General features: G+C 42.5%; 2 protein-coding genes across 3 annotated transcripts in view; both read left to right on the forward strand.

Annotated features, from left to right (window-relative positions):
* The window catches only part of cnsta (consortin, connexin sorting protein a), a 28748-nt gene extending 13583 nt beyond the window's left edge, over positions 1-15165 (forward strand). The window contains exons 4-11 of one of the 2 annotated variants that reach the window (XM_018734301.2): positions 1462-1492; positions 2465-2551; positions 3417-3591; positions 4323-4344; positions 4514-4610; positions 9122-9861; positions 12250-12394; positions 12644-15165. In XM_018734301.2, the coding sequence (XP_018589817.2) occupies positions 1462-1492; positions 2465-2551; positions 3417-3591; positions 4323-4344; positions 4514-4610; positions 9122-9861; positions 12250-12394; positions 12644-12852 (1506 nt within the window). In that variant the 3' untranslated portion in view covers positions 12853-15165. The remainder of the gene's footprint in view (positions 1-1461; positions 1493-2464; positions 2552-3416; positions 3592-4322; positions 4345-4513; positions 4611-9121; positions 9862-12249; positions 12395-12643) is intronic. The other variant, XM_018734310.2, reaches the window with a different exon arrangement.
* A 4048-nt stretch (positions 15166-19213) lies between these two features.
* On the forward strand, positions 19214-26188 carry sccpdha.1 (saccharopine dehydrogenase a, tandem duplicate 1). Its single transcript, XM_018753170.2, has 12 exons — positions 19214-19527; positions 21251-21363; positions 22117-22197; positions 22549-22678; positions 22843-22892; positions 23307-23437; positions 23626-23743; positions 24118-24237; positions 24389-24445; positions 24637-24748; positions 24990-25071; positions 25394-26188. Exons 1-12 carry the CDS (start codon positions 19323-19325, stop codon positions 25497-25499), a joined length of 1305 nt encoding a protein of 434 aa, XP_018608686.1. The 5' UTR covers positions 19214-19322; the 3' UTR covers positions 25500-26188.
* The last annotated feature ends 722 nt before the right edge of the window (positions 26189-26910 follow it).

A 26910-nucleotide genomic window follows, 5' to 3' on the forward strand; every position in this document is an offset into this window, starting at 1 on the left:
GGGCAGAGCCCTCAATGTCGCTTACAACACCGGCAGTTAGCAAAAATATACACTTGACAAATAACATCAACAGTTACAAAAAGCATACTTATTAGCTGTCAAAGGTGTCATTGACATATTCCAGGTGCTGTTAAGTTTTGCCAGATTTATGGTAACACGCAAGCATTGGACACTTGGATGCATGTTTGGCTGTGCACATGTTGAGCAGTCTCAGCGTCGCCAGCTGGAGCAGCTCTCTCACCTAAAGGCAGCGGCACACGAACATTTTCAGTTGTTTTGGAGAATCCCAAACACCACACATGTCAAAATTCACTATCTGAGAAGCTTGTTGCTCTCCTGCAGTTACAAAATCGACCAAGGAGGGAATGCGGATTTATAGCAACAGAAGTGTGGGGTTCATCGGGGATTCGGTGGATGAGCGTGTTACGGGTTTTGTCTGGGTTGATTTTGGTGCTGTACCAGAAATGAACTTGACCTTCGCTCAAGGTTACATTTCGAAATAAGTTTGGTCTGACTTTTGTTCCATGTTCTCGGATTTGAAATATTGTTTGTAGAAATTATGCTTCAGATGGTGAGATCTGGTCAATACCAAGAACTCTTACTTTTTTCTCGGTCTCACACATACAGACACACTCATGATCAGCCTCCCCTTTTTATCTGCATCCTCTGTTGCTGCCCATCACATTTTTTTCTTTTTTACAATAAACACTGCCAGAGAGCCTCGTTGTCAAACGCCCGCAGATTTGGCTTTGACCGTAGACCTGTTGAGTCATGCTGCATGCTTCATCACCCGAAAGGAACAGCTCAAGGTTGAACACAGCAAAAAGGCACATGAAATTTGAAGTACACTCTCTCCCCTTTACTATTGATTACACAAGCAACGGTGATGCAGTTTCAAAGCTTTTTAAAAATATTTTGTCCCTTTTGGTAAACATAAAATACATCTTCTTCAAGAGCTTGATAGATTCTCTGCTTCCAGTGAGGTACTTAATGGGTATTCTTACCAATCTCTTAACAGCAGGTCTCAGTACATCCTTTAAATCGTTTCCTGATGTCTTGCACTGTCACGGATATGGGCATGTGTTTACAGTATGCACATAATGTCATTCACATCTCTGTGTATCATAAAATGGCAAGATGATTATCTTGCTCTCAGATGGTCTAGTTCTGGTGTCAGGGCTTGTCATACACTGCTCACAGGTAGTGCCATGATTTCTGCTCTAAAGCATGGCAGGAGATGAGCAAAATCATATGTTTGCATTTTCTTTTATGCAAATGTTGCTTATAAGAATGTGAATTTGTAAGAAAATATACTGTATATTTGTTTAATGTATGTATTCATTTACATTTGTTTACATTATAGTTTTATTATAGCTGAGCATTTAAAACATAAGTAATTTGACATTTGGTATATAAAAAAGAAATGTATGTTTGTCCAAAACTTTGATTTGTCTTTTTCAGATAGCAGAGGCCTACTTCCTTGAAGAAGAGTGTATCCTTGTCATTGTTTGTGTGAACGAGCATTAATTGTTTTGTCGGTATTAGGTAATAGGTATAGAATCTGCCCTCCAGGATTTGGTGTCAGTTCTGTCCTAGAATTTGTTGTAACACAACTGTATGAATACAGGTTTTTTGTACAGTGAATTTCTGCTTTGGACCAGGAAGCTACATTTGAATTTCTGCATCATTAATATGATGCACTTGTAATCAGCAAATGCAGAGCAACAAATAAATTCTGTCACACATGATTAAATGCATATGTTGTGGATGACTACCCTTTAAGAATATATCTCTTAAGTGAAAACATCCAAGTTGAATGAATGTGCTCAATGACGTGGCACGTGTCGGCCAGAGGGAATGCTTTGGAAGAAAAGCAAATGGATTAGCATTGACCATAAAGTGGGATGTTTTCAAAATTGTGACTTTGATTTTTTGCTACCATTCAGTCACAGCTGTCCGTAACACCGCTCTGTGCGCCAGAGTGCCTTGCGGATGTGGTTTGTTCTTCTCCGATAACCTGCTCCATGCCGCTCATGGGAGCCGCCACTGATTGGAGAATCCAGGCTCACTGGCTGCCTGCAGATTTTTGACACGCTTGTAGGAGGCGCCTGTGGGAGTCAGATCTGCTCCTCTTGACTAATTGAATCAATCCATTCTTTCAGAACAGTAATGTTACCCTCATGTCACAGTGCACACCTGTTTTTCACCTAAGGTCTACACTTAAAAAAACTTGTTTTGCTTATATCTAGCTATTGTGCTACATAATATTTTATAGAGTTGGAAAAAAGCTGCACCGTTTTAAACTTGTGTCATTTGTCTGACATTTGGGTGCATGTTTTTTCAGTTCTGTGGTCAATGTCTGAGTGTAAAGAAGACCTGGAAAAATGCCTCTAATTTTCTGAATTCTGAGTTCTGTCCTTTTGTCAGTCGGTTTGTGTCTTTCCTTAATCCTGCTGCATCTCAGATGAATGGGCACTCCAGTTCCTTCAGCTGGAGAGACTGTACCATGAGCGACTGCTCTCCAATCTCGCTGCCCTTCAGGGACAGTGGGGTACTGCAGTTTTCTTAGCCTGCTTTACTACTTTACTAGTGAATGCCTATTGAATTTAATTCTGACGTCCTTCACAGTTAATAAAAAATGTTCAAATCTTACAGACTTTGTCACAGCTATACACAAGCTTTTTACAGAACCTATTAATAAATTGAGGGGTATTTGTAGGGGGGGTGCGGTGGCGCAGCGGGTTTGACCAGGTCCTGCTCTCCGGTGGGTCTGGGGCTCGAGTCCCGCTTGGGGTGCTTTACGACGGGCTGGCATCCCATCCTGGGTGTGTCCCCTCCCCCTCCAGCCCTACGCCCTGCGTGTTGCCGGGTTAGGCTCCGGCTCCCCGCGACCTTGCTTGGGACAGGCGGCTTCAGACGTGTGTGTGGGATATTTGTAATTTAGTTTTTCTTATGATTTAGAAGTAAAAGTGTCTTTGGGGTTGTAGTTAAAAACAAGTTAGGAACGGCTCTCCAGTTCTCATTGTTTTCGTTATTAGGGGAGCTTGTGCATTGGCCTGCATGAGGGCTGATGTTTCAAACATGTAGTGTTATATTACTTCTGCACAATATTACATCAAACATTGATTTTTTAACTTTGGTTTCTGTCATGTTTTATGTATATATGTGAAGGGTATAGAGTATGGTGATGCCTACGCTTCCCTCACAAGGCTCTGATGAATCAGGCTTTCAGTTACCCTTACTTAAATTGAGCTGCATTAAAGAAATTTTTTTCTGCCGTGTCACCTTTCCATGTTTTGTATATCTCCACCTCCTGTGCAACTCTTGTTTGGTGTAGGAATGTTGATGCTCCTGAACTTTTGTCTGTTCCTCGCAGACATGTAAACTGTGGTTTACATCAGCTTCTCCCTGTGCAGCTGCAGTCAGCGTGCGTGTTACAGTGCACTGGGACCACCACTGGAACCTCTCTCTTTCAGAGTTCCGGTGGAAGGAGAGCAACTCATCCAAGAGGAACAGCACAGACAACGCCAGTGCTGAGCTGCGGCCGGAGCAGCTGGAGACACTGACCCACATCTGCAGGACACATCAGCGGTAAGAGGAGGGTCTCGATCTACACTGCAGACCCCACGAACAACGGTACAGTGTCATGAAGCTTGCAGCACAGGCCAGAACAGAACAAATACCAGTTTCAACATAATATCCATATAAAACGCTGGGGAGGATGTGCGTAAAAATCCTACGTCTCGCTGTTGAAGAGGGCCTTAGATTTTATTTTCCTTTTCCATGTAGCACCTTCACACCTCCACTCATTGGCCTTCTGAGCATTTCCTTTCTTGGCTTTTTGTTCTGGACGTCTAACTTTGAAAGTAGTGGAAGCTTTTACCTCTGAAACTTTTAAACGACAAACATAACCGAAATGAATGCTTCTGTAAGGTGACATTTCCATTACCCCTGTTGAGATACATTGCACATCCTTGGTGACTAGATGCAGCTTCATGCACAGCTATAGCGTTGTCCTCGACCTGCCCGGGCGGTGTCGCTGTGCCCAGCTGATATCGGGACTGCGTCAGGGGGCTGCTGATCGTTTAAGCGTATGGTCTGTTGCTGGGCTTTTGGCAATTTGAGACAAGCACTAGAGTTTCAGCACAGGGAAATGTGCTGTGCTAATATTAGATTCCCAGCGAGCTGGGCGACCTTCGCCGCGCGCACCCCACACATACACATGTACGCACGCGTGCAGAGGGAACCTGGGTTCGAAGGCATGCCCCACAACGGCTGCAAACTAAGAGAGTTCTCTTCCTCCCTTCTTTTTTCCACTGCAGATCTACACTCAGAGGAGAGAAGGTAAGGGAATCTGGCCGACCTCTTTGCCGCCCGTGTTGATTCCGCGTTCCACGTCGTGGGTGCATGCATATGAACGTGTAAAAGAACATGCCTGCGTGTGTGAGGTGGGGGGCCCAAGTACGGCAATGCCATGTGACCTGACCGCCAGGTTCTTGTGGCTTTGCTCCAGGGCTTGGTTGTGGACGGAGTGCTGAGGAACAGCCTGTTCTCTGGGAGGCTGAGCAAACACGGAAAACAACACACCACCTCCATTCCATGTGGCCCAGGTGAGTTTTTAACCACCTGTCCGTCCACATCCAGACAGCATTTCATAAGGGTCTCAGACTGCAGTTATTCTTGCTGGAGGTTCCTGGATTATTTCAAACAAGCTGTGTGTTGCCTTTAATAAAGTTGTGTTGGTGTGGCACCCATATAATATATCTAATAATGTCTTGGACTAGGGGGGTGCGGTGGCGCAGTGGGTTGGACCACAGTCCTGCTCTCCAGTGGGTCTGGGGTTCGAGTCCCGCTTGGGGTGCCTTGCGACGGACTGGCGTCCCGTCCTGGGTGTGTCCCCTCCCCCTCCGGCCTTACGCCCTGTGTTGCCGGGTAGGCTCCGGTTCCCCGTGACCCCATATGGGACAAGCGGTTCTGAAAATGTGTGTGTGTGTGTGTGTCTTGGACTGAAATTCAGTGGTGTTGTCCTGTTGCATTTGTGACCACTTACGGTTATATCTAGTTAAGACGTAACCTTGGTGTTTGTGGTACTTCACAAATAATAAAGTGTTTTGACAGTAAGCATAGAATAATTAACTCACTTTTATATCGAAATATTGCAATTCATTTGTGTTAAAGAGCATAACATGCTGGATGTTAAGACACTGGTTTGATTTGGTGTCTAAAGGGACTTAGTTGCCATTTTTGGCACTTTCTTTAGTGTTTGTATGCATGTGTTGGAGAATATCAGAACATTTGTGTTGTAAAATGCTCCCATATTAGTTTCACACATTAATTAAAGGGACATAATTTTACCTATTTAAGCAGCTGGATATTTTTAGGCACAATTAAGGTTAAGTGTCTTGCTCAGGGGTCTTGGGACTTGAAGAGTGTCAGTTCAAGTTTACATTGGTTCATTTAGGAGACCTTTTTCTGCAAAGTGACATACAACTCAAAGTAAGCACCACATGTTTCTCAAGCAGATGAAGAAGTTTAGATACAGACACATGATTGTCAGAGCACAGGTTGTTTGTTCAACACCACCATTTTTGCCAGCACACATTACATGTTGGAATTGGCTCTGATAGGAAGTACAAAGATGATCACGACAGATGATATAATGCAAGTTTATGGAGCACTTAGGAGGTCTGAGGAGAAGTGTATCAGAAAGCGATGCGTAGGGCAGCTGGTAGCCTAATGGTTAGAGCTGCTGCCCTCAAACCCAAAAGGTTGCAGGTTTGATTTCCACCTTAGCTGTAGTACCCTTGAGCAAGGTACTTACCCTAAATTGCTCCAGTAAAATTACCCATCTGTATAAATGGGTAAATAATTGTAAGTACCTTAATTTTCTAAGTTGCTTTGGAGGAAAGCATCAGATAAATGAATAAATGTAAATTTTGAGACACTTGGATGCTGGGAGAGCTTCAACAGTACTGAAGGACAAAGGATGCTCATTCCACCAAATCAGAGCCAAAACTGAGAATCAAAAATCGTTTAACTTTGGACTTCTCAGAATGAATCACCAAGCAGGTGTTCTTTACCCCTTCACTACTTTTTGTTGAAAGTGAATTGCAGTAATGATGTTCTTGCACTTTGATTTGTACTGTGACCCTCCAAACATCAGTATGGGACTCCCAGCAGAGTACAGTGCATAAATGGTCTCTGAGGCTGCCGGGGCCACATCTAGGGCTTCGTAAGAAAGCACTACCATTGTAGGAGGGGTACATGATATCTTTAGTGACCTGCATACTTTGGGCAGTTCACAACCACCAACCAGTTCAACAAATATGTTTGGACTATGGGAGGAAACCCACAGAGACACAGGGAGCACATGAAAACTCCACGTATACTGGAACTGATTCGAATCCATACCCAAATACACAGTCTGGAAGCTGTGAAGCACTAGTGCTATGTCGAATAACACACACACACACACACACACACACACACACACACACACACACACACACACACACACACACACACACACACACACACACACCGCTTGTCCCGAGCGGGGGTCACAGCGAGCCGGAGCCTAACCCAGCAACACAGGGTGCAAGGCTGGAGGGGAAGGGGACACACCCCAGATGGGACGCCAGTCCATCAAAAGGCACCCCAAGCAGGACTCAAACCCCAGACCCACCAGTGAGCAGGCACAGGCTAAACCTGCTGCGCCACCATGCCCCCCTTGAACAAAACAATTCAGGTTAATTAAGTTTAAACCACAAAAAGTTAAGGCTTTTTGTCAGTCGGGTTTAATGAACAGTTTTGAGAAAAGGGGTGGGATGTTTACCGTTGTGGTTAGAGTTTAATGCATGTCATATTATTTCTTGTATTTTTTCATTTTGCATCGTTTTCAATTGTTATTGCCCATATGCGTGAAATAATAGCAGGCTTTATTCTGGGCACACATAAACGCTGCAGTGTGTACTGTAACGCAGTGTTTGCGATGCTCACACAGCCAACTGATGTTGTGCCCCTGAAAGAAGAGCTGTTGTGCTACAGTTCCTTACATCCCCGTCCCCCCTGCAGTTGGCGCTGAAAGGCATTGTTTTTTTTTTTGTCCCAGCGTTTCAGTAGCTCCGTTTATTCGTTCCGGCTCACTTTGCAATTGACAAGCATAGGTGCCCATGGAGAAAGTAGCAGAAAGCACAGCAAACTTTCGCTGTGGGCCAAGCCCCGGGAAAACCCCATAACACTCAGACGAGGGTCCGCTAGTAAGTCGGCGCGGCAGGGAGTATGTGTTCCTAATGCCTTGGTTCCCAGGTGGAGCACCTGACTGGGAGTGGGGGGGTGGTGGTCGGTTGTGCTTCACCTGGATTCCGTATCGCGACGGCATTGTGTTGCATGGGCCGAGTTTCACTTTCACAAACCAGGTGTGACACCTGCCCCCCCTCCCCCCGACGCTGCCCCCATTGGATGGCCATCTGTCAGCAGGCACTATTCTGCAGCATGTACCCTGGATCTAGGCTCCGGTGTCAGTCGAGCGCAGGGACTCGGGGGTGGTCAGGTGGAGACAGGAATGCTGTAATGGAGACCATCACTTGACATGGGAACCCATCCACTCATCCTGCTGACTTAATTCATACAGACAAGGCGTGTGTTACTAACAACCTCTTTAATTATATTAGAGCTTACCTTTAAAGGTTTAACGAAAGTGTTGCTGATCAGTTTCTATGTAATTTAAGGCAGTAGCCTTTTTTATATCATCCTTTAAATAAGTATACTGCTTTCTAATAGATTTTTATTATGCACCTTGACTGTGGCCGGTTGCTTTTGATTGACCTACGGATGAGTAATATATTCTCCGCCAACCCTTGTATTAAAGTTACATATTATGAGACAGAGAGGTTGACGGGAAGTCATTGGCACAACCTTCCATGTGCCTGGACACTCTCTCGATGAAACATAATTGACCAAAATGGAGAGGCATGGGAGGTGACACACATACTAATTGGAAGTGAGATTTATTTTAGGCAAGACTTAGGTTTCCATAACACGAAGGTGATTCTCGACCGTACCCAAGCCAGCGTGAACGGGACATCATGAAATGAAGACTGAGTGCTGCCGTTCTGTTTAGCTGTTGGATCAAAGCTTGAAAAGTTCCTCTTTACTAAGTTGTTTAGGTTGTTACTGTGCAAGAAATATAGGGCATTCTAGGTCAGCATGTTGTCAAGAATTATTCCCCTGCCACACATAACCAGCTTTTTTGTGTAATCAATCAGGTGTAAGCTGTAAACTCTTGTGTGTGTCAGTGTAGGAGGTTACAGAATGCAGATGTTCATGCATCAGCACAAGAGCCGCTTCTGCAAATCCACAACTCGGAAGAATCAAACTGCTTCCACTTGCAAACGTCACTACCCCGGTTTTGTGCATGTAAGAGTTTAAATGTGAACATCTTTTATCTCTGAGACTCCATGCTGCAGGGATGCAGGTTTAAAACCTGTCAGCAAAAAAAAAAAAAAAAATTCACAAAACTTAAGAATCGAAGGTACTGTTACAATGAGGCTGTACGGGATATTGGGAGTATGTGCTGTTTCTCTGAAAAGTATCTGATGGGAAAAAGTAAGACATACTAAAGTAAAAAAGCAGCACATTTTTTAGCTACAACTCATTTATTTTACTAGTATACAGTTAGGGTTAGGCAAAGCTCATATCCCTGATGGCAGAAGAGCCAGAAGTATGAGGGTAGTAGGGAACTAGTGGTCTTTATATATTTACCCAGGCTTTAAAACAGATATGGTATATATCAAAATTAAATTTGCATGTTACAATAAACTGGGCTGGGTGTCAATAAATTTATATATATTGAGGAAAGCATATGTTTTTACATACATGAGACAAAGAATATACTACAAATGTTCTAAAATGTATTCAGATTTTTAATGTAGCGCACATATATATATATATATAATATACACACGTGTGTGTGTGTGTGTTGTAAAATGTGGAGTACAACGACAACAATTCAGAAATAATCTGGAGATGCTGGGTTAGGGTTAAGGGTTGGGTGTCAAACAGAGGGTGAGAGAGAAAGAGAGGGAGCGGTGGCTTTAGTGAAGGTGTCTTTGTTTCCCAGACAGCAATTCTGAGTCATCACAGATGATGGAGCCGCTGGGTCTGGACGAGGGCTCCCCAGCAGAGGACGTCCTGCGCAGCGGGGCCCTAGCAGCACAGCACAAGGACATTTCGGCACTTGGCCACCAGGGGGCGGAGCTGCACGGCACTCTTCGCCTGGCCACACCCACTTCAGCTGACACAGTCGGCTGTTGTCCGGAGGCCGGCGTGCGTGTGGGTGGGGAGGAGAAGGGCCTGTGCGAAGCAGCGGCAGCAGAGGCACTCTGCGATGCGGGAATGGAGAGTCCTCTTGGAGACACGCTCCCTGGCAGCTCCTCCCCTGGTGACGAAGAGCAGGAGGAGGGGCGAACCGATCCAACAGTGGCCTTTCAGGAGTCTCTGGACAGATGCGACTCAGGGAATGCAAGGCGGACAGAACCTGGCCGGGACAGATCCTTGGAGGAGGACGGTGCAGGAAGTGTCGGAGGTGAAGATAAGGGAGGGACAGGCTCAGGGCTGAGCCCCCTGGCTGAGGGTGAGATGAGCTCGCCCGAGCCCTGGGGGCAGGAGGATGGAGAGGGAGGGGAGCAGGCCTGCCCTGGGGCAGATGAGGAGAAGCCGGAGATAGTGGAGGTAGAGGTGCTGGAGGAGTCCTTGGAGTACGAGGTGGAGGAGGACAGCCTTGGAGTGGACGTTGTGGAGGAGGAACGTGTTTCACAGGCTTTGCTGGATGACCTGGCCAAAAGGATACAAGTGGAGGAGGTAATAGGAGCTCCTCTGTCTTTTTATTCTCTACCTCTCTTGATCTTTTCTCGGTCATTGGATGTTCTGCCTTGTCTTGTTTAGTTAGTTACTAAAAGGCATGTTCAGCACCACTGGTAAACTTTTGTAACTTTGCAGTAAACTGGTGCACATCAAGAAATAGTGCTTGTTTTGTGGTATAGTCTTGTGATCATATTCAATATCTCAGCCAAGTGTTGTCGGTCTATAAATGCGCACCATTAGCGACCTGTTCATTTGCAGCAATGACTGTGCATCATAGCAAAGACAGTTTGACCGGAGTGTTGATGCCATGGTCATATTCCCCCTAGAAGTGGCCGGACCACAGCATGCAGGCCCACACACAGACCTCCTCTCTTTGCTGTGCATTCTTCACACAATCAAAGCTTTCATTCTTTTAGGACCACATTGTGGAAAGTGCTGGATATTAGACAAGAATTTTATGCTTAATAGAAATCTGACACACTAGTGTCCTGCATCTGGATTAGCTACCATCTGTAAAGCCTTCAGTCTGAAGAGGGTCACTAAGATTTAAGCCCATAGCAACTAAGTGGGTCCTTGATCGTTAGTAATTCCCATATTTTTCACTTTTTCAGTTATCTAGGATGGTGTTACATGTTTATTCCTGCTTTTTATTCAGTGTGGCCAGGATGAAATGGGGATTGAGAAGTATAGAAAGTGAGCATCTGTGGTTTGTTAAGGGGGGTTCAAATCAACAGTTGCTCTTGATACAGAAAATCTTTTAGATTTGAATGACGTACCGATGACGTACACAAAATTTCCTGCATCCATTTCCTGTATCTTCAGACCATCATTTATGGATGTGTTTGAAGACACACGGAAATTAACAAAGCAAACAAACACCTGAAGTCTTGATCTGAGTGTTGTGTTTCATGGGCAGCTGAAGCTGCAAGTTCACGCTCATAGGAGTGTGCCTGGTTTTCAAAGGGGCGTTAGGTTCCAGCTTTTATCCGTAATGGGGTGGGGGGTCAGGTACTGGCTCTGTAAATGGCATTATTTGGCCATTTCTGAAATTGCTTTCAGATTCATGGTTTTTATTATGAGGATGTGAAATAAAAGTTGTCCAGTTTTGGGCAGTAGCACTAGTTCTGTTTTTAATAGTGTTTGTACTGACCATTCATCTCGCTTCCCTAACCAGTTAGTATGCATTTGAGAGCTGAATTTGACTCATCACTGACATTACATGCAGTAATGTTGCTTCACCCATCTGAATCTGGACTATAGCCCTGTCTGAGTAAAGCTTCCATAGTACACATTCACCTTTACATTTATTCCTTAATCTTTTATATATTTACCATTCTGGTGCGCAAAAGTGCAAGTCACAACAGAAGAAGAGCCTTAGATACAGACACGTGTTTATTATGGTTGGCTAGTCTGACACCTTTTTTTTTTTTCTTTGCTGAAACACATTCTTCGAGTAGCTTTATAGAGAACTGTATCAGATAGACATATTGTCAGTAATGTAAAGTTCTGCTCTGGAAAACAAATTGAGTATTTTCTGTTACACTTTTTACTGTTTCGTATCGTAAAGGCACTTGCACAGGAAACTAACGCTGCGGGGTCTGGTAAGAAAGGCACTCATTCTTAGTGCCACCATGTGTTGTGATTGATCTCTTCCTACAGCCAATATTCATGGGACCATCCGTGAAGCTTCCCGGACATTCGTAATGGTTGCAGTGAAGGGATGGTGTGTTGCGTTGTGGTCTAGAAATAGTGACACCAGGTGATGTGAGATTGCTAGTACACACTCATTTTTACATAGCCAACGGGCAGCTGTGGTAGAGCGCAGTACAGTATTACTTTTCTCCAAAGTAAGGTTTGTATACTAAACGATGACAATCGCTTTACCCCATTTTAACAACAGAGTAATTTTACTGTACCAGCACTTGCTCAAGGGTACTAAAACAGGAGTGGGGATTCAAACTTGGATTCTTTGATTGCAAGGCAGCAGCTTTAACCACTATACTGGCTGCTGCCCCCTAACACAGTGCTTCCCAGACTCCTCCTTGGGTGCCTCAATGAGTCCGTATGCATGTTGTTTTTCACCACAAGTCCAGTTTATTGCACTAATCAAGGGAGATGAGCTTAATAATGCATGATGGTGGTGGAATAGAACAAGACTATGTTGTGTTAAGGTTTAGCTTAGCAAAAGGAGCAAACTGAATACAGACAAGGCTTCCTTGTTGGAATGATGGGTATATGGCTCGTTCTCCACGGTGTCAAGTTTCCAGTGGCAAAATTTTTGTGTGAGTGCAGGGCAATAGATAAATGTGAAAACTTGATGTTGTGGCTCTTGTCACATATCATTTGTGTCTGTGGACCCCCCTCCAATCACCTTCCCACCCCCAGATTACACCTGCCTCAGGTCTGGTGTCGATCCTGAAGAGGAGGGCTTCCCTAGACAGCACCACTACCTGCACCGGACCCACCTCTCCCAAACAGGCTGCCAAGCGCAAGGTCCGATTCAGAGAGCCAGATGAGATGCTGGACCAAGGTACAGCCCCGTTCTTTTAAATAATAAATAATCTAAATGTTTAATCATTGTTTGTGCTTAATTATGTAAACCTGTGAGCTGATGTTACACTTGTAACGCCAACACTAATGACAGTTATTAGCCGATTCATTGCATTTGCATTGAACCTGCTGGATAAAACATTTAAAAAAAAAACTGAAAGACTTCCCACTCCTAGAGTTTATCCCAAAGAATCATTGCATGTGTTTGACTGTTTATTTCCATATACAGATGAAGTCGGCGGAGACTCCTGGCTGCTCCTCCTCCTGCTGTGCTTGGCCACTGTGGTCATCAGTATTGGAGGGACTGCCCTCTACTGCACCCTGGGTGATGTGCAGTCCAGCATTTGCACTGACTTCTCCCACAACATGGACTTCTACTTCGGGCGGGTGCAGCGGGGGCTGGACGAGCTTGGACACTGGTTTTCCCCGAGATCGTAGCGGGGCTTCTCGGACCCTGGGCTTTGGGTTTGCAGTTTGAGGAGAGGGCAAGGATACGGCGAGCGCTGGGGCACAGTTGCTCCATTTTTTTCCATGTCTTAACCCAGTTGTCCTCCAATTCCTTCCCCCTCTCTCCTGTTGGATGTTCTGCGTGATACTGGGTAAAACCACAGAGACACAGCGACATGGAAGAATCCGCAAAGGCTCTGGTTTGCTCTTGGACCCTGGATGGCAGCTCATAAACTGAGAACCCCACACACCATGGGCAAGTCTGACTGATTCAGGTGAGAGTCTCTCCAGATGCTGATGTTGGAGCCCAGATGTAACATTTCGGCGGCCAACAGATCTCAGCCGACGTCGAGGTCACGGAGCTGCCGGCCTCTGCAGACAATATGCTGAAGTTGCCCACTCGCACAAGGGGAAACAGCAACCCCTCCATTTTTAAGGAGTCACAAGTCAATGTTTACTGCCATTATTACTTATAGTACACACTAAACAAAACAACAACAATAAATAAATATCATGTATATTATCCTTTGGGGGGTCTTTTAAGGAATTGTCTTACTTTTTTGTGTTCTTGTTTTGAGAATCTCTTAGAGAAATGATGTGTAGCTTTGAAGTAGCATGGGTCTCCAGAGATCTTAAGTATCGTACAAATGTATGAAGCAGGGGTGTATATGCAGCATCTTTACACAATTTATTGAATGCACTCATTATAGTAAAGATCAGCTGTGATTCTAGAGTTTGAACGTAGAAGGTGGTGTATACGAGGGGCTAATCTACTTGTACGTTTTAGTTGTAATTTGTGGCATTATTTAGATCACTATTTAAATTACAATGCATTACCTCACCTGATTGGTGGAATGGCTCAATATTATAATTTTTAATGTAAGGTTATTTTGTCTCTTAGTTTTAATCTTGTTTTCTCCTTCAGGTCTTGCATGATGGAAAATATATTAATTGTGAAGAATTTTAGGGTACCCTTGATCCTCTCTGAAATGTCAGCTCAAGGAGTTTGACCTCATTTAAATTAAGTGCTAGCTAATTTTTAGGAATTATTTTTTAGCAGAAGTCCGTAGGAAAAACATCAAAACCAGGGGTTTCCCTTGCATCTCACTGGGGTGAAGGATATGTACAGTAACAAAAAATTTCTTTTGTCTTCTTTTTTGTGTCTACCCTGGCTGGTCCAGGGGCCTGTCTTGCACATTTGACTGACACATTGATTCTGTGTAGAAGTTGAGAGAGGGACAGAAAAATGCATATAGAAAATTTCCATTTAAGACTGTTTACATGTTTTCTTTTTCTTTTCACTACTTGGATGTGATGTGGTATATGATTTGACACCTGACTGAGCAAAGTGACTTGCAGCTCTTATTTGAAACTCATCCACTTGAAACATGCCAGTTAAAGAAGTGCTTGTCCGCCTTGTCAACACATTACATGATCAATTTCTGTTTCTGACTTTTCTAAAACTCTGTACATCCTGCACCTATAGGTGATGTATCACATTGTAAGATGTTCCAATTATTTATTTTATTTATATATTTATTTTTGTCTTTTGAAGTTTGGAAGACAGTGAATTTTATTTTTTTAATCCCGTGTTAAATAACTCTTCTTATGGAAGACAAGTCGGTGAATGAATTTGCTTGTGAGTACAGTAGGGGCTCTTGGCTCTGGTCCTTGCAAGATGCAAGTTCTGCTGATCTTCTGCTCAACCTCGGCTCTTAACTACTCGAACGGTTTGAATCAGTTGAACCTCAGCTGACATTGCAGGTGTCAGTCAATTTGAAAATACTCAGTGAAACACGCAGGAGATTCTGTCCTCTTAAAGACCAGTGTTGCGCACCCCTTATATAGATTAAAACTCCTGTTTGTATGCTGTAGTGTAGTGACTTTTAAATTGCTTTACAAGAACATGGATATTCTGCAAATATTTAAGATGATGATATTTAGCAAACTGACAACACTGTGGCTGGTTTTGGCTCCTTGTGTTACAAATGATCAAGATACGAATTTTCGATTTTATTTTTTAAAAATATTTTCACCTATTTTCACCTGAATTTTTCTGTGTGTTCGTGTGACCTGCCTTTCTGTGCCCAACAGTAAAACTCACACAAACAGCATAGGAGTGTTGGGCCCACTTAATTTCTCTTATTTTCACAGTGTTTACAGTTCCCGAGTGTTGGTGATCAGTAACAAGATCGTTGTACATATTTATGGGGTGATCAATTGACAATCGAAATTGAATAGGAGATACTGAAGATTATGTATTTTTACGTTACGTCATTTTCAGTTTTATTTCATTTTAATGTAGCTCAGTTAATAAAAATGTTAAAATGAAGTCTTAAAATTATTTTATAGCTATATCCATGATTTTCACAGAAATTAACCCTTAAATTAACCAATGTATGGTATCATTAAGCTTTTATTGATTGTGACTTAATAGTAAAAGTGATTTTGGATTTACAAACAAAACAAATTACAAACAGGCTTCCATGTGGTTTAAGATCTCCAGTTGTGTACTGTAATATTTGTACTGTCTCGCAGCAAAGATGTAACAGCTGAAGCAAGTTACGCAGATTTGCTCTTAAGAGCCAACAACTGCCTCTCTCATCTTCAGCAAGTCTTAAAACCATATGTTTTGTTCTCTCAGGTACAGTAGGATTCTAAATTATGATTAGCAACTTTCATAAACATTTCTGAATTCCTGCAATGTTTTAATAATTGTAATGGTTTTTTTACATTTTTGAAATGAACCCTTGTCACAGATATACACTGCAACACTTGTGACATAAGAAGCTTTTGCAGCAGTGTAAAATTAGCAGCATTTTTTTTTTGAAGGAATGAATAGCAAATACCTAAAATAAAATGTTTTTGTCATCCTTTTCTTGACATTTTCATTCTTCGTGTATTCTTCGTTTGATTTTAATATACATCTTATTTTTTTAAGGCACAAATTTTGCACTAAATGCAAGAGCTTCGTGAATCTGCCCAAGTGTATCCACAGGTGTCCGATACACTGTATGTGTTAGAATCTAAGAAGAGAGTAAGCGAACATTCCTCTAAGATGCAAGACTTGTGTTACTTGTTGGTAAACAATTTTAAAGCAGCAACGATGCAAACATTAGTGGTAGTAATCAAAGCAGGGTCTCAGCCTCAGATCTCTTTGGGCTCTTGTAGTTTTTGTGCATAATCATTCCTCTGGAATAACTGGCACAGTTACTAGCTTTGACGGCAATATATAGCGTACACAAATGCAGTTTATTTAAAAAAAATTTAAGATTTAACATGAATTTAAGATTTAACATGAATAAATTAATAATGTAAAAAATGCTATTAGATTTTTTAAATTTCAGTATTTAAATGACATGTTTCTAATATGAACTGAGGGGGAAAGAGCAAAGATCAGCACATGGCTGTGCAGGATCTGAGTCTGAGACTACTGAGTTGAAGTACAAAGAGCTCTAGTGAAAATTTACCCAGCAAAACATACATTTGGACAGACAGACACAGTGCAAGTGCCTCAGGAGCTACAGGGGCACCATCGCTGCATCAAGAAGCCTCTGATCCAAGTGCTTATTATTGTTAGTTGTGACCCAACAGATCAGTAGATCCCATCAATGACCATGTGGTTAAAAAAAAAAAGTTTTAACTGTAACTCTTCTGTGTTTGTAAGTATGTGTGCGTGCATGTGTGTCTACTGAAGTTTTAATGGATGGGGATGCACAGTTATGTCAGTTAAATTGAGTTTTCCCAAAATGTGTGCAGTGTTCTAATAATGCATGACAAATAAATCCAGAAGTTCTTTTAAATAACCTTGAATGTAATGAATTGTACCTTTTTAAATCACAATCAGATGTCATTCTGTGAAATGTCTAAAATAGGTATTGTTTTTTGCCTTCCAAAACCAGTGAGGTAGCTTGGATCACTTGTACCTTATAGCTTTACAGGAACCTACATTATCTTCAACAAGTTTGCTATAAAACTAATGACAGTTATTAAGCTACATGTGATCACATTCTCCTCCAATCAACTCAACAATCCATGAGTAGTGTAGTAGGTTAGAGCCATTACCTTTGGACCCAGAGGTTGCAGGTTCAAGCCTTCCCTCTAGCTGTAGTATCCTTGAGCAAGGTACTTACCATAAAAATCACTCCAGTAAAATTACCCAGCTGTATAAAGGGGTAAATAATTGTAAGTTGCTTTGGAGAAAAGCATCAGCTAAAGGTGCCAGATATGGTTTTAAACTATATAAATTAACACAGAGTCCAAATTTACATATGGATCACACGTTTGGGTTCCAGTACGTATTAAAAGCATACAGAATTGTCAGTAACTATTTTCAGATCTGATAAAGACTGCTTATAACTGGCTTACCTGTCACTCATTTGATCTGTCAGGCCATTGTTCATAAAAAGTGCATGAAGTACTTCAACTGACCAGTGCTGGAGTGCTGGGTTTACCTCGTGAATTGCCATCTGATATTCGTTCACTTAGGGGGTGCGGTGGCGCAGTGGGTTGGACCGCAGTCCTATTCTCCGGTGGGTCTGGGGTTCGAGTCCCGCCTGGGGTGCCTTGTGACGGACTGGCGTCCCGTCCTGGGTGTGTCCCCTTCCCCCTCCGGCCTTATGCCCTGTGTTGCCGGGTAGGCTCCGGTTCCCCGTGACCCCGTTTGGGACAAGCGGTTCTGAAAATGTGTGTGTGTGTGTATTCGTTCACTTATCCTGTTGTTGGCCATTAGTAGTTTGCTGCCCATGGTACATATAGTAAAGGAAGTTATGTCATTAACTGCTCAGTGGATGTCAGTAACATCTGGTTTGCCACTACCAAAAGTACAGTATTCTGGTTGAGGGTCAGCTGGTAGCATAGTGGTTAGTGCTCTTACCTTTAGATCCAAATAGTGTGGGTTCAATTCCCATCTCTGGCTGTAGTACCCTTGAACAAGGTACTTACCCTAAAACTACTCCAGTAAAATTACTCAGCTGCATAAATAGGTAAATAATTATAAGTCCCTTTGGAGAAAAGTGCTAGCTAAATGAATACTATAAATGTTCAGCTGTAGTATTTAGACTACAAAAATATGTACACATGCTTTATGCACTTCAAAGCCTTCTAGGAACTGTTAGATGGTTCTTTATGCATTGAAAACAAACTCCGCTGAGTGCAGTAAAATCACTCTTATCTACATAAGTTCATATGATGTAATCAGGAGTCACTTTTTTTATTATTGCCCTTATTATTGATATATCATTTTTACAGTGTTCATGGCAATGTCTGGCAGGTATTTATATCTCTTGTGTTAAAATAAAAGATATACATTTAGTATATTAAATACCAGCATTAAAACAGCTGGTATTGCAGTGATTAGAGCTGCTGCCTTTGGACCCAAAAGTTAAAGGGTTCATTCCCACCTCCAGCTGTAGTTCCCTTGAGGAAAGTACTTACCCCAAAAATTGCTTTGGTTAAAAAAAAAAGATTACCCAGCTATAAAAATGCCTGGGTAAAAAAATTGTAAGTACCTTAACACTGTAAGTTAAAAGTGTCAGCTAAATGAATAAATTTAAAAAGAATGCTACAATTAATACACACATATAATATATATATATATATATATATATATATATATATATATATATATACACATACAGTATATAGCATATAAGTAGACTTAACTGTATGTCATTTCAAAATACACTCAAAGGTGAGTTTTTCAGTACAGGATATTAACAATTGTAAGTTTGAATTATTATAATGAACTAAGAGTGAATTAGAGAACTAAAATGTGGTGACTCTAAGGCCACAACAGGCAGATGGTGTATAGTTTAGTGGTTAGATTTAAGATTAGAGCTGCTTCTTTACTGAATTTCTCCCCGGGATCAATAAAGCATCTTATCTCATCTTTGGATACAAACTTTTGCCGGTTCAAATCTCACCCTTCAGGGTAGGAAGTCCTGCCCTAAATTGATCCAGTAACAATTACCCAGCAGCTGTACTAAATGGGTAAGAATTACCTATAATAAGCCACTTTGGAAAAAAGCGACAGCTTAAAAAGTGGATTTTATAGTCATTTAAGAAAGTTAACCATGTTTATAAGGTACCCAATTATCATTAAATCCAAGTGGCCACGGTAACTAAATGACAAGACGCTGTAACAACAACAAAAAAAAACTAGTTTTAACGTCTTCTCATGCACAGTCATAGTCTCAAAACGCCAGCCCCTCACGTGGGCCATTTACAACAGAAAAGTGTCTGTTTTGTACATCAACCAATTGAAACTCCGTTTTGGCGAGGTGCCGAAGGCTGTGATTGGATGTCGAGCTGCGGAGATAGCGTTTACTGCGCATGATTCCAGGAAGTTTAACTCGCACGGCTCCGCCCACAGTTCAACGGAAAGTTCTTTAACCCAGTGCGCCAGTCCTCGTCAGCGTCTCGCTCTGCACAGAAGCGCGAGCCCCTTTCACTGTGTCACCATGGCGACGCCGATGATCAGCACCTCGGGCAGCAGACCCTACCATGTCATTATCTTCGGAGCCTCGGGCTTCACGGGCCAGTTTGTGGTGGAGGAAGTGGCCCGCACCTCGGCCGAGGGTCCGAAGGGTACTCTGAAGTGGGCGGTGGCCGGCAGAAGCCGCCAGAAGCTGGAGAAGGTTTTGGAGCAGGCCGCTGAAACACTGAGTAGGTAGTGCGTGTGGCGCGGCGCGTTAACGGCGGAGGGGCGTTCTGCGGCCCTTCTGTCCGATGGGTTCGTCACATAGACAGACACAAGTCATTCGAGCCAAGTCACAGTCCGCCGAGCAGAGGTGGAGGCGCGCGCACCTGACCTGGGCGTCTAGTGACGCGGCGAAGAAAAACGGAGTGATTTTTTTTTTTTTTTTTGTGGCTCTTGACAGAGAAGCACACTTTTAGCGCTTTTAACAACAAACGCGTCAATAACAATGATTTTAAAAAAAAGGTCTAACGGTGGCCGTAACTGTAGAAGAGCTGCAGCTGAGACCGATGACCTCACTGACTCACCGCTTGCTTCATAATCAATCGTGGATTGAAGCCATTTTCTGCTGCTCATTCATTACCCTCAAATTAAAGCTTGCAAGTGAGCAAAATAAAGCTCTGAGTCGTATTACAATAACTTATAGCTGAAGTCGTTCTTTTTCACCCGGGTGTTGAAAAGAGTTGCCGTGCACTTATGTGAAAAGTATTGGCCTAGTGGGAGTTCTTTTCATTGGCAAAATGCTGCTCCCTGTAACTTAGTATTTCTTTTTACCTAAAATAAAGGCCTGCTTTAATTGGCAGTAGGTGAGTAGTAAAGTCTCACACTCACTATGTATGGATGAGTGAAAATGGCCTCTGTACTGGTGTATTTGTCTCTTCATTTTTCTAAAATGAAACAATGTTTTTGTCAAACAAGGCTGGACCTTTCTGGACCCCGTGGCCCGATGTTTCGCGACTGGGTCCGTCTGCAGCGGAGGCGCACGATGTGTGTTGAACCCTATTAATAGATGATGGGGATTTACTGGCTCGGAGCAGCGATTTGCAGGGGTGATTAGGTGCTGGGGGGGGGGCAGCTGCTGCTCTGTGGCCGGGGTGGTCTCCCAAGGGGTCCGGCGGCATTCTGGACCGTGGCCTGTGGAAAATAGTCATGTGGTGACATGTTCCGTTCCACACCATTTATCCACCCTGGCGTCGTGCTGTCGGTGACTGGCAGTATGTTAATTACCACCGGTGTCTGGGAGCAGCTGATGTATTACATGTCTCCTTCAAAATAATGAATTTTTGGTGTGTTGGGGGGAGCCAAATTTGCACTTGGCTTATTACCAGGAGCACTAGCATAATGGTTATAGCCACTGCCTTGCAATCAAGACCACAGGTTTGAATCCCACCTTCTGCTGTAGCTGCCTTGAGTAGGATACTTACCTTGAATTACTGTAGTGAAATAAATAACTTGGCTGTATAAATCACTGTGGGTAGATTAGTATGTGAACTTTGTTGCTTTGGAGAACATCAGCTAAGTGACTACATGTGACCAAGAGCCAGGTACACATATGGAAGAGTTTTCAGGGAAGTGATTTTAAAAAATGGTCACAGGAAGTACCCTTAGATTATTTTTAACTGTGATATTGAAGACAAAGACAGTTGGCAGTGCTGTTAACATCACATTCCATGTTGCCATGGCACTTGATTTAATTTGGCTCATGCCTGCTATTTTTAGGTTGGCAGGGGCAAAACTCACATACTTTATACCAGCTGTTTGATAATATTGTTCATGGGATATGAAACACACTTTCTCTGTATTGGGTACATATTTTCCAGTTTCTTTTGGCTCACATGAATATCTTCCACTGTGCCAAAGGTAGTGGATATGCCAAATGTGTGATGCATTTACCCATATGTTTCTTTTCAGGTAAACCAGAGTTGAAATCAGAAGTGGATATAATTGTGGCAGATGTTGGTGAACCAGACTCCTTGGCTGCTATGTGCAAACAAGGCGTGATTGTTCTGAACTGTGTGGGCCCAGTAAGTATACAACGAGTGTGTTTGTTTCCAAGCTAGAGGAGGGAGTGGTCCTGTAAATCGAGAGCTTCACTGAACATGTATCCTACAGGAATGGCTATCCACTTCTTGTCCCATTCCGATGGGAGTTGACCATTTTACTTCTGTAAAGCTTTTGGGTGTTTTTGCTGCATGAAGGATAGTGCTTGCTCTCGTTTGTGTCCGCTTAGATTTTTAACCATCGATTACAAATTGAGATTCAACCATCTTACTAGAAAAGCAAACAATTTTAATAGAAATGCTTGTCCAGCAAGATGTGACTGTTTCATTAGGCACAGCACTTATCAATTAGTACGCTGCAGGAGCATTTAGCCATTGTACTGTAGGCTACATCATGAGTTTGTGTACCACATTGCTGTATGTGGCCAAACTGGATTAATGTCAGAGCATTATAACAAAGGTGAAATGCTAGCTGGTGGTCTCACTGTATGGACAGTACTGGTGAGAAGTGTATAATCTTGCTGGAAACAAATTTATTTTGCATGGAATATTTCTTTTCAATGAGGAAAGAATCTTGTGTGTTCTTCCAGCTTATTTGCAGCAGTTAAATGAATATGGAGGAAACTTGTGGGTTGCCTTTTTTGTTCCACTTCTCTTGTAACCATTACCCTAGTGTACTTTGACTGGTACTGTGTAATCACTGATAATACTGATTCTTGCTTTATATGGAGATTTTGGTTGATACCTATATATTTACACAGATTGCTCCTCTTCCAGTACAGGTTTTATGGTGAGAATGTTGTCAAGGCATGTGTGGAGAATGGGGCGCATTACATTGACATCTGTGGAGAACCTCAGGTAAGCAGTTACTGTTGGTGAATGGTAGTCTAGGAGCCATTTTTCTTCATGAAGTTCTCCTAAAGAGAGCCAGCCCACCTGCTCAGGCTCAAGTGGATTTATGACTCTCCAAATCCATTTTTAGGATCCTGCCCCCCCCCTACACCAAAAGCCACATGATCACATTTATAACAAGAGAAATTGAATGTTCCACCTGGTTTTATAATCAGATTTTTTTTTGTGCTTGATATGAGTAATTTTAAATCTTATTTTTCCAGTCTGAGGTGCAATTGGGACAATATGGGCTGTATATACTTATGTTCACATAAGATATAACCACCTTCAAAATGCTCTGTCACTTTGCTGCTGTAGTTTCTGGAAGGGATGCAGCTGAACTACCACAGCCAGGCGGCAGAGAAGGGGGTTTATGTTGTTGGCAGCTGTGGTTTTGACTCCATCCCTGCAGACATGGGTGTGCTCTATTCCAGAGACCAGTTCAAAGGTATTGTCCTATGCTGTCCGTGCATGTTATTTTTGGTATGTCAGAACATATGTTTAATAAATTTCATTAATTCTACATAAAATATGCAACTAGAGAAATGAACTAAGTTCTTCTTGAAAGAAAGATGCACCAGTGATTTCATCATAAAACCTGCTCTTTTTCAGGGACTTTGACTGCCATTGAAAGCTTTCTGACAGTGAGCAGTGGATCAGAGGTAGTTTCTTTTCAATCTTTCCCTGCCCTGAGAAAAAGTGGAATTTAGAGCCAGTGAAGAAAATGCTTTTGAGGTCCTCTGTCTGGTGCCAGTTTAAAACTGAGCTACAGCTTCCTATAACCAGTGCCAGGTAGATGGTGTAAGTCCTAATAATGCTTGACATTAAATTTTAAAATCAGGCACTCTTCTCAACAAGGTGATGGCACTAAAGATTCAGGAAGAAATGGTCTTTCGTAAATAACTGCCCCTGGTTCCTACACTAAGAACCTGTTAAAGGGTTATAACTCTGTACAAATGACAGAACAGTTAATGGTGTATCTGATTGCCAAGCTGCTGCTGACTTCTATAATTTTAGTTCTTCATCCTTAAAATGAAAAAACAGTCTAGGGTTGCATGCATTTGACTCCTTCACAGGGAAGCTGCATCCACGATGGCACCTGGCAGTCGGCCATCTACGGCTTTGCGGACAGCGAGAAGCTGAGAAGTCTGAGGAAGAAACTTGGCTATGCACCCCTCCCTGTAGTGGGATCCAAGATCAAAAAGAGGTGTGGACAGCTGGTTTGTTTAGGATGATTCCCTAAAATCATCACAGAAATAACTGTTAATCCCTTCATACACACGTGTTGTGAGCATGGTGCAGAATATCAAATTGGCTACCTAAGAAAAAGGGCCATACAAGGTTTTCCTTGTATCATTTTGTGATCAGTTTGTGATGGTGTTTGCCCATGCACAGGGGCACCCTATTCTACAGCAGGGAGATGGATCAGTATGCTGCGCCTTTCATGGGTGCCGACCCATCGGTGGTGAAGAGAACACAACGCTACCTGTATGAGGAGCGCAAAGACTCACCGGTGAGTCTGGAAGCAGACAGCTACCAGCAGCTCTCATCCAGCCTACCTGTCTGGACCTTCGGGTCCTGTGGTTCAGGGTATCGTCTCCTTCGCTACTGCCAGACTGCTTTGCTGAGCATCTGTGCCATTAATGTTAGCGTAGTGCTTCAAAAGCTTGTCCTGAGCCTCAGAGAAAGTTGTACAACTACTTAACTGTAAATCATGCATCTACTGTGTCCTTTACACTTTAACACAAACCAAATTGTAACAATATTTCATCTTTGATAGATGGTGGATGAGAGTTCTAGTAATTCAGTTTTTTCACTGGAAACCAGTTGGACACTAACGATGTCTCTTGTAGTCCTATTGATCTTTTTTCCTCCCCTCAACCCAAGGTTCAGTATGGAGCATATGCTGGCATTGGAGGCATGACATCTGTGATCAAATTGCTTTTTGGAGCCATGCTCTTTTGGCTTATGGTCAACTTCAGCTTTGGTAGAAGCCTCCTTATCAAGGTAACTTTAAAATTGCATGCTTGTATCTTTAATCATCTTATAGGTAGTTATACTCCTTTTTTGTGTACACATGTATGTGCTGGTATAATTATAGTTGGTGCAAATGCAGTTGACTTAAAAATGCCAATGAAATGTGTGTTTTTGTTTCTAGTTTCCAGAGTTTTTCTCTTTTGGCTGGTTCTCAAAGGCTGGTCCAACTAGAAAGCAGGTACAATATAAACCACTGCTTCCAGACTTGGAGTTTTAATGCTGTTCACCCTGGTTCTGATAGGATCAATCTGTTTTGATCCTTTTCTTGTTGGCAAGGATTGAATGAAGACATGAGTGCAGAGCAGACATGTTTGGATTTTGAGAAGTAAGGACTTATGCAATTGATTACTGTTGATCTTTAATCTGCAGATGGCAGAGTCGTCCTTCTGCCTTACATTTTTTGGGGAGGGTTACACTGGGGACCAGGACCCTGCACAGGGGAAACCCAATGCTAAAATACGCACTCAAGTGAAAGGACCAGGTATGTCGTTCTCTCCTTTGACCATGCCATTAATTTTTTTTAAAAAAAAAACTTGACTGAATAGTTTTAATATGGTGTAATCTGTTAAAATGACAAGGTCCACTGTAGTCATTTGAAAACCAGTACCTATATGAATTGATTATGGCTAGATATCAGCCTAATTTTTCAAATTCAGGATTTGAAGAGGTATCCTGAATAATCCAAGACTACAAAAATGCATCTTCTCACTTTTCTTGCACAGAGGCAGGTTATGTTGCCACCCCGATCGCCATGGTACAGGCAGCATTCACGATCCTTCATGAGCCCAAGTCCCTCCCCAAGACGTGAGTCCTTTTCAGCAGTGTTATTTTCACTTAACTGCTAAGCCACTGGTTGTCTGTCAACATTATTCAAATCTGAGCACTTGTTCAGTTGACTCATTCACTATACTGTTCTTGTCCAGGTGTCTCTGCTTGGCAGTCCAGTCCTACAGATTTTAGTTACCTTTTCATTTAACATTGTCAGCATTGGACAAATGCATAAAGAATAGTGACATTCAGAGGTTACACCACTAAAGAGTACTTTTTACTGTACAAAATGACTGAAGTTGAGGGTTTCAATGCAAGCCCTCATCTGATTTATATATTTACCCATTCCTGTTGGCAGGGGGGGTGTGTATACTCCTGGAGCAGCTTTTGCTAAGACCACCCTTATCGACCGCCTCAACAAGCATGGCATCCAGTTCTCCGTGTTGAGTGGCCCTGAGGCCTAAGGGCCCCACCCCTTCCAGCCTGACTCACCCTCAGGCAGAAGTGCTTGTTCAGCTTGTGCAGTATAGACAAAGCTCTCAATGCAGCATCACATCACACAGCCACCTGCAGTAGTTCTGACTAGTAAACTGTTCTGTGTATCTTGTGGTTGACAAATTTAGATGCCAATGAGTGTCAGCATGTCATTTTGCATAGCCTGTGTTTTCACGTTCCTTTATTTACAAGTGCATTTTTTTTTTTTTTTTTGTTTTCATTGTTTTGCTAGAGACTGGTTTGATTTCATTCCTAGTTTGGACAGCAGTGACATGTTTAACAGCTCCCTCTAATTCATACATGCAGGTGACTTACACTACATGCTGCAGCGAGGGTCATCTGAGACAATTTGTTACATAGGTCCGTTATCTGCCTCCATTAGGAATATTTCGTTGACCAAACTGCACATCCATACTGGGACCGATTTAACTTAATGCATAATAGATGTTAACTACTTGTGCTGATGTGGCTTGAGAACAGGAGTAGAGACTTCTAACCTTTTAGGAACAGTTAGAACACAGGTTTGCTGTACCTTCTATTGGTGTGCTGGCCCTTTGACTTTGGATGCTCTGCAGTGGGACCTGTCCTCCCTGGATTGAGTGGTGTGGCTGTTGGGTCTTTTTTTCTTTGACTAAATAAAGACAACTTGAAATAACATGAAACTGAGTGTGTCATTATTGACAGTGTAGTCAGACTTAGCAAGCAGGATATTATGTACTGGAATGAACATACTGGAAGACATGCCTGAATAGGATGTTCTTACCTACTCTTATGCAGCAATTATAAGAATTACAGCAAGTAATCCTGCAACCTGGCAAAGGAAGATGACTGTTAAATGTTTGTTTTATTATTTAGCAGATGCTTTTGTCCAAAGTGATGTACATCTCAGCAAAAGTACAATTTATACATTACAAAATGGATTGTCATCTATTATAAGAGTGATGTGTGTACTGGGATTTTTCAGCATTGTGTTACATTTTAGCTATTAAATGACATGCTGAACTCAAACCATTCTCAGCCACAGGTCCACTATGAGCTCTGTAGACCTTGCAGTCCTGTGGAACTGGATTTGTGTTGGCCAGTCAAGACTGTTTGTGGTACAGTTATACCAAAAACATGTTACAATTCCTAAAACTCAATATTGAGCCTCCAACCTTACTTTGTTGGAAGGTTAAATGCTTTGCTCTTTCTAGAGAATATTAAGGAACATCTCACTGTTGCATCTATTCCTTAAACAATAGAAAGTCAACAATGACTTCTCACCTGGGACATTAACATTCTAAATGAGTAACTCAGTAGCTCCAAAAAGTAGGGTACGCTAGAGGGGTTGCCAGCGCCTAGGCTGAGAACCACCAACCTCTGAGCCCTAGAACTGCAGCT

The sequence above is a fragment of the Scleropages formosus genome, chromosome 15, assembly GCF_900964775.1.
Source record: "Scleropages formosus chromosome 15, fSclFor1.1, whole genome shotgun sequence".
In the NCBI taxonomy this organism is placed as follows: domain Eukaryota; kingdom Metazoa; phylum Chordata; class Actinopteri; order Osteoglossiformes; family Osteoglossidae; genus Scleropages; species Scleropages formosus.

Bases quoted from the DNA above. Each gene is read 5' to 3' on its own strand.
- sccpdha.1 (XM_018753170.2), top strand. From the start codon at position 19,323: ATGGCGACGCCGATGATCAGCACCTCGGGCAGCAGACCCTACCATGTC. The intron at 21,364-22,116 runs GTAAGTATACAA...CTCCTCTTCCAG, and splicing joins TTCTGAACTGTGTGGGCCCA to TACAGGTTTTATGGTGAGAA. The intron at 22,198-22,548 runs GTAAGCAGTTAC...TTGCTGCTGTAG, and splicing joins ACATCTGTGGAGAACCTCAG to TTTCTGGAAGGGATGCAGCT.